Genomic DNA, 7,875 nt, shown 5'->3' with positions numbered 1-7,875 from the left:
TCTAAAGACAACCAGAGAAATTAAAGGTTTAATATCTTTGGCACTACCCGATCTGATAAGCTGCCAGATCTGAGTAGCGCGTAGGCAAAGGATCCGCCATCTTGAACAGCTATGTAAGGCAACACCATTTGGACAAACCACACACAGAACTGCAGTAAAACTGTTAAGTTTACTTATTATTACGATTACATTTGTCAATGATGATTTAAGATGGCGATGTGTGGTTGACTGTCGTAGCATAGCACTTTATCAATGTTCATATTGCTGTTACCGTGTACTGAAATTCTGTGTATGGTTTGTCCAATTGGTGTTGCCCTGCCTAGCTGTCCAAGATGGAGGACGCGCTGGCGCATGCGCTACTCAGATCAGGCAACTACTCAGATCAGGTAGTGCCACTTCACACTACACTACTACACTACAACAGCATATTCAGCTTGATTGTATATGTTGAAATTGGTGCAGTCACCTTTCTACCACGGCTCAAGAAATGTGGAGAAGGACATCTAATTTCAGTGAAACTTTAGATGTTGTTATCACAGAGGGCAGAAAAGTAAAGATTAATAGCCTACTGTATGTTTTTGAGAGAACACATTTATGCCTTCTTCATATGTGACCAGAAAGCATCTTTTCAATCCATCTAATGCGTCTCAGATACATTAACATATGCTTTTCAATTAAGACTGAATTGTGTAAATGGGCTTTAAGAGGTTCAAAACTTTCTCATCCACAAATTCATCACCAATCGCTGCATAAAATGGGCAGTGTTTGGGAGTTGTGAAATACATGTAATCAAACCAGTAGTTTACATTTTCATAGTTGTTGCAGTTAGCAGTTGCTTTAGCAACAAGTCCAGCCATCTTTCATCAGGAAGCTCTGTACATCACTGAGGGTTCAGACCAGCAGACCAGCCGGGGGACATTGGAGAAACAACCAGAAAACATTTTATCCATAAAATATGATCCAGTTTCACCCAAATCAGTGAATAAAGATGAGGTGTGTGTCTTTGTACAGTAATCAGTGAGCCCTGGTTGATCACATTTTTGATGTGTTTCACATGTTATACCACAGGTTTCACATAGAAATTTACATGGGTTCAGCATAGTTATTTACATGGGATTCACATATTGTACCATGAAAACCACATTTCCCATGTGCAAAGTATACATGTTTCACTTGTCCACATATTACACACATGATTTTAAACATATTTTCACGTTCAATTTCAAATTAAATGTCATAATTAGTCATAAGTATAGATGCTTGCTATTTACAACCAAGCACTTCATTCATGTCATGCTGATTTCTTAGCATTGCCTTCCCAAACATCTGTTTGTCTTTCTCTCCATGTCTCCCATGTTTCGTTGTTATACGTGTTAACCCTCAGAGACCTAAATCACTTTTTCAGTTGCATGACTCTCCTGTATTTTGGTTTTCCTGCCCTATTCTAGCAGTTACAATCAAGTGCCAGACATCATTTGATTGAGGTGAACCTTCAGTTCAGAGAGTAAACAGAAAGGTTATTAAATCATTACAAAGGACAATGAAGTAAAAATGTTGTTTTTCAGAGACAGATTTTATCCACTGAAAATGAACAGCAAAAAGTAGTTTTGCTACAACTATTGACCATTGGCCCAGAAGAAGAAACTACATGGTATTCCTTTACGAATCAATGCTACAGAACATGAGTGCGTAATCACGTTCTCTACGGAGCCCCTGATTGCACAAACAAGGCATGTTTTATGTGGATTAGCAGTTCAAAAGTAATCGAACATTTTACGACGATAGCCATTTTTAGCCGCCGCCGGATGTCTCGATCTGATGCCCAGCCGTGCTTCCCCTCCAGGTCCAAGTCTCAGCGATTGAAATGAAAAGAAAAATTTTAATTAAAACTGATTTGGGAATTTTTCTACTGCTGTGTAAATCAAGCCAACCAATGGCAGACTGAAAGTCAGGGAAGCAAGCAGAGTTTGTCTTTCATTATCAGCTCTGTGCTTACACAGAATATAGCCCAGACTGTGTCTGTAAATATATTCACCTGGATGCCTGGAAACAGGTGGACTCATAATTTCCTGACAATCTGTGGCTGCACACCAACACATGTATTACATTTTATCTTTCGCCATCGTTAACATCTGTCAGCTTTTTCTTTTTCTTTTATCTCTTTCACACATTGACTTTCACTGACTACATGTATTCCCTTAAACCTCAGTGTAACCAGCAAGTCCTTGTCCTAAAATAACTTCTTGTAGAGGTGAGGACGGGCAAAGTGTCCTCAGCGGGGAGGTGTTTCCTCATTTTCCTGTCCTTGTACGCCTGCATTTGGGTTTGTTCCTAAATAAGCATTAAACACAGGACAGCATACAGTGCAAACTTACACTCTCATTATCACCCTGCTCACTGAGACGGTTATCGCTCGCCTGCTGTGCTTCGTCAGCCTCCATGAGCCCCAGTGTCAACATCATAAACTACACTGAGGGCTTTTATAGCAGCGATTATGGCAGCAGGAGGGAAAATGAATTTGTCTGACTAAATCCAGTTTTCATGGGCCAGGCGCCTGATTAACAAAGAGATGCTTATTCCTACATTTGGATTTAATTAGCAGAGCGGGAGGCAAAGAAGTTGAGTGAAAACTCAAAGGTTGTGTCAGTGTCACAATGAGTGGTTAATGTCACAGTGTCAAAGTGTCATGATTTGATTTATTAAACACAGTCATGGCCCTTTTAAGAAGAAGAACATTATAATTGCTGTTACCTTTGTATTGTTTTTATGTATTTTTTAAAAATAACTTCTAGTGGAATCCAGGAGCAGTGTGGAAAAGAGGCTGCAGCAGAATTAATACATTGCTAGTATGAGGAATATAGTATGAAGCTGGGGTTGAGGGTAAGATTCCAGGTCAGTCATATCTGCTTGTCTTTAAGGTGAACTATGTAGTTTTGAGGAAGAAATTTCTAATTTCAATCATAAAGATCTTCATTGACTAAATTTTTTTCATCCCAAACAAACTAAATAAACAAACTTTCTTCGTTTTCATGACTGAATAAACAAACTGACCTTAAACACAATTTGATACTTCTTTTACTCTGTTTATATGTTGCGGACCCTGCCACCCTTCTAGCTTAAAACAGTGTTCAGGGGACCTTACTTTCCTCTGAGAACAGCTTGTTTGATGGAAAATATAAATATTTCTGAGTTTGTATTATTATTTCATTAATATTGTGAATATTAAAAATCTGAGTTTTAAGTTTCTTCTCCAAAGCCACATAGTGCCCCTTTAAAGGAAGGTTATTTTAGGCTGAGCCACTCCAAATATTAATAACTTTACAGAGCCCCTGATATATTATTACGAAACGTTACAATATACCTTAGTGTAGTTAGTTACAGCAAAATAAACTACATATAACAAAACAGCACCAGCTGTGTCAGTCACAACAATCAATTTTTGTGCATTTAGCATGCTGTAGTGCTAATGTTAGCCTTCTACCACTGTCTTTGTGTGGGTCACACAGTTTTTGTTCAGTCCAACTCTTTACATTTGAGAAAAAAGTTGTGTCAAGCCTTTTGTGAGTGGTGTGGTGGTGTGTGAAGTCAGAAACATGGCCTCACTTGAGTCAGCATCATTTGGGAATGAAGAAAAAGGAAATGTTGGTGTGGTGTTTGACAGAAGTGAGTCTTCATCTCTGCTTTAGACTAGAGGCTTTAGGCAACATTAACCGTTACTAGCCTATTACACCCAAATTTGACCAAACTATCTGTGGGCAAGTTGCACTGTGGATGTATACGGCATGCAATTTGTTAATTTTTAACAGGGGAGGGATGGACCCGGTTCATTTCACTCTGTCCCCGCTCTCCCTCTGCTACTAGAGAATTGGGAGGAGGGATGTCAGGTTAACGAGGGGGATGGCGCGGTGCCCAGAGGCCTTGTCCTCGCTGCGGTGGCCCAGGGTTTGAGCCAGACCTGCGGCCCTTTGCTGCGTATCATCCCCCCCTCTCTCTCACCCTGTTTCCTGTCATCTCCTCAGCTGTCCTATCAATAAAGCCAAGAAAGGCCAAACAGATACTAAAAAAGCAAAAAGACAAGGGGGGTGGCAGCCTCCCCATCGCTCCTCAAATCACCTACTGGGTGAATGTAATGTGTACAGCAGGCACCAAGTTTGGACAAAGTGGAAGAATGTGTGGACTCTGAGTCTGACGATGCTAAATCGGTCCTTTACATCGTGTTCATAAGGTCTGTTCTATGAATGTATTTACATCAGTGGGGCTCCTAAGAAGCGGAAAAGTAAAACTGTGTTTGTGCGAGTGCACGTCTTTGTTCAGAGTTTCCAATTTACTTTTCTTAGTTGTTACAACAACAGAGCTGTGTGCATGTGCGTGTGTGTGTGTGCGTGCATGTCTTTTCTGAGTCATTGACTGCAAGGTGACATTGCTACTGAACAGATGCCCCTCCCTCCCTCCATCCAACAGCAGCTGTGTCATCCAGCCGTAACATCGCTGATGGGAACAAGTCACCTCTTTTTGTTCGGAGGAGTCTGTTTGTCCATCATCACTCACCACCTTTTTCTGTCACGTACTCTGAGAGGCATTTGAACCTTTACTTGTCATGCAAAGGTTTAGAAAACATGCGTGTGTGCAATGGATTGCAACATAAATAACAACATCCCTGATACATAAACTGCACATCACCACCTGCTTATCTGTGGGATTACTATAATTACACCAGGTGGCACAGAGGAAAAGTATGCTGATAGCTATTTTTGCTATAGATTGTATACATTTTTCTTAAAGCGAACACTGGTGTTTATTAGCAAGAATATCAGGTAACGTCAGGGTAGGACCTGCAGCTGTTTTGAGTGAAAAAGCTCTGATAAACCCACTGTATGCTAACCTGCTCAGTAGCAAACAGCTAACAGACAAAGTTAGCAGCTAGCTGGTGAACATAGTAAAACATTTAGCAGCTAAAGAGCCAGATATTTTCCTCAGGAGTTAGTGGAGACCAAAACACAGAGCTAAAGGGAGAGTAAATATTGGACTTATATTTGTTAGGTGGCCAGACACAGGACTTGAAATGAATGCTAATGTTGCTCTGTGTCTGCTTTATATGTAATTGAGTTCAATTTACTAATGTGTTGGCCATATTAACTCGATGACAACACTAGAAGACTGTGGCTGCAGCTAGTTGCTACTGATGTGTGGATCTTTATGAATGAGGGTTAGTCAGTGAGTTTACCTGGAGGAAAACAGTTTGGAAACAACAAAAAGCAGTTAAAAACACTTTCCTGAAGCTTACACCAGCAGAACCTCATGCTGACTGGGACTAAACGTGGTGCATAAACATCTGCTTTTGTGTGAAAACAGACATAGCTAAACATAAGAAAAATGCCTTCTGATATGCATGATGTTATACAGTTTGAATCTCCTTTATCAGCACAGGGCGTTTTAACTCTCCTGGGAGTGATCATCTGTAAAAGAGAGACAAACAGAAAAAAGGTGGAACTCATTTGCATAGATGATTAGGTGCACCCAATAAAATGAAAGAGGTATTGTCACTATTAATGGTACCGACACTCAGGACATAAGCCAAAAGATGACGTACTGTTGTAGGAATGGACGCTTTAGGTAGGGCCAGGTTTCGCAACAGTTTTATTTTCAGCAGGTGGCATTTTCACAGCAGCTGTATGAGGTCACCTTTGACAAAACTGTCTTTGATTAGTTTGGGAAATACACATCAAGGAATTGTAAAAAGAGGAAGCTGCATGCAAACTGATAAATTGTCTCCAGTGATGTCACTCAGGGGTTGCATTGTGGGTGATGTCGGCAAAGTTGGCACACTGATTTGCATTGCACTGTTACACAGTTGGATTCATTATGGACAGTTTAAAAACAAATGATCACAGTCGATACTGCAGAACCACATATCACCTTTTCGATCACATGTATTCTTCTTACTTCCTTCCAAACCTACATTACCCACAATGCAACTTAGCCACTGAGATTTCAGATTACATGCAGCTATGAAAGGCTTTTAGCTACTTTTTTCAAATATGCAATAGTACTCCCCAAGATCTGTCAACAGACTTTAATGTGTACAATTGGTGGAGTTACCCTTTAACAAGTTCACCTTTCAGTGTCTCTTTAATGGTGCAACAGTTTCGGGTTAGAGCAGTTAATCAGCACAGACTGTTCAATATGAAGCAGGGCCTTTTCTCTCAGAGTCATCCTGCTGGACACTGCACAGTTACTATGGAATTACTTTTGAAGTTCACTGGGTCGTGTTTTCACCTTCATAACTGCACCAACTGACGCTGTTAAGAGAGAGACAGAGCCAGAGACACATTATGAAAAAAAATGTGTGTGTGAGCCAGGTTTTATTTTGCACATACTAAATGTTTCAAGCCAAGCCTTTCAATGTGTCAGTCTGAACAGAACTGTAGGTTTTGTTTTATGGCCTCGTGGTTTGTTTACATGCAGCAGCACATTAGTTCCCATGTGTGTCCATAACAAAACACTCACACTGTTGTTATATTCACATTGTGGTAGCTGAGTTGAAGCCAAAGGTTCCCACAAAACCTGAAAAACTTCACAACTTTAATCCTGAGACAAAATTGAACCATCTCCTCAGGCAAATGTTTAATATATCCCACGATTTCTCTTCTCATAGACGTTTCTTTTTCGAGAGACATAATGATAGTGGCATAATGATAAACCTTGGAAGTGTAAGTCAATGCTTGTGTTCTAAATTCTGTAAGGAAGAAAACATTTTAAAACTTTCTCTCTTTGCAGATTTTACAGGTGAATCTAGTGATGTCCATCCTGCTGTATGTGATGGTCCTCGTGTACCTCTATGGTATCCAGGCAACCAACATGGACAGCAGTCGCCAGGGGCAACAGCAGCAGCAGCCAAGTCCCGACCCCTTAAATTCGCTTATCATCCAGCTGCTTCAGGCCGACCTGACGAGGGGTAGGACCAGGGGGAACCAGAGCCAACAGGGGAAAAGCCGGGACACTGAACCCCATGACCCGCTGCCTCCTCTACTCACTGCAAACTTTCCTTTGGAGGAGCAGGGCGATGCGGAGCAGTGGGGGGCGGGGGGTCGCAGCATAGGGAGCAGCGATGGCGTCATTGACCAACAGTTAATGCTGTTGAACACAGACCTTCTCAGGCAGCACAAGCGGTACAACTCGCCTCGGGTGCTGCTGAGCGACCGGCTGCCACTGCAGCCGCCGCCGCTGTACCTCGCTGATGATTTTGTGAGCGGTGGACTTGATGGCGGGGCAGCAGGGAATAAGACTCGAAAGAAGCGGTACGCTGAGCACAAGAGCTATCGTGGGGAATACTCTGTGTGCGACAGCGAGAGTCAGTGGGTGACGGATAAAACCCAAGCGGTGGACACCAGGGGGGACCCTGTCACTGTTCTGGCCAAAATTAAAACCAGTGCCACGCAGGACATCAAACAGTACTTTTACGAGACACGCTGTCGGACCCCCAGGCCCTTCAAAGGTGGCTGCAGGGGCATTGATGACAAGAACTGGAACTCGCAGTGCAAGACGACACAGACGTACGTTCGAGCGCTGACGCAAGTTCGCAACTCAGTGGGCTGGAGGTGGATACGCATAGACACTTCCTGCGTCTGCGCATTGTCAAGGAAACGTCATAGGACGTAAACAAAACAATTCAAGCCCTGCTGAGGACTACCTGTTGGAATTCTACTTCCTGTATAGGATTATATTTCCTGTTCACAGTGCTCTCTACCACAGGATTATGTGTCATGGTGGTGAAGAGCAACATACTGCTATAAAATGAAACTTCTACTGAAGAAATCTTGGATCAATTTAAATGACATTTCACATGAATTTGCTGCAAATCCACAAGTCGGCACA

At 42.0% G+C, this 7,875-nt stretch overlaps 1 protein-coding gene across 1 annotated transcript; it reads left to right on the top strand.

Annotated features, from left to right (window-relative positions):
* Positions 1-6,783: 6,783 nt before the first annotated feature.
* ntf3 (neurotrophin 3) lies at positions 6,784-7,672 on the top strand. The gene has a single exon (XM_073480800.1). It carries the CDS (start codon positions 6,799-6,801, stop codon positions 7,657-7,659), a length of 861 nt encoding a protein of 286 aa, XP_073336901.1. The 5' UTR covers positions 6,784-6,798; the 3' UTR covers positions 7,660-7,672.
* The last annotated feature ends 203 nt before the right edge of the window (positions 7,673-7,875 follow it).

The sequence above is a fragment of the Pagrus major genome, chromosome 14, assembly GCF_040436345.1.
Source record: "Pagrus major chromosome 14, Pma_NU_1.0".
Taxonomy (NCBI): domain Eukaryota; kingdom Metazoa; phylum Chordata; class Actinopteri; order Spariformes; family Sparidae; genus Pagrus; species Pagrus major.
The sequence above is the reverse complement of the archived record's forward strand: the minus strand, read 5'-3'. Positions and strand labels throughout refer to the sequence as shown.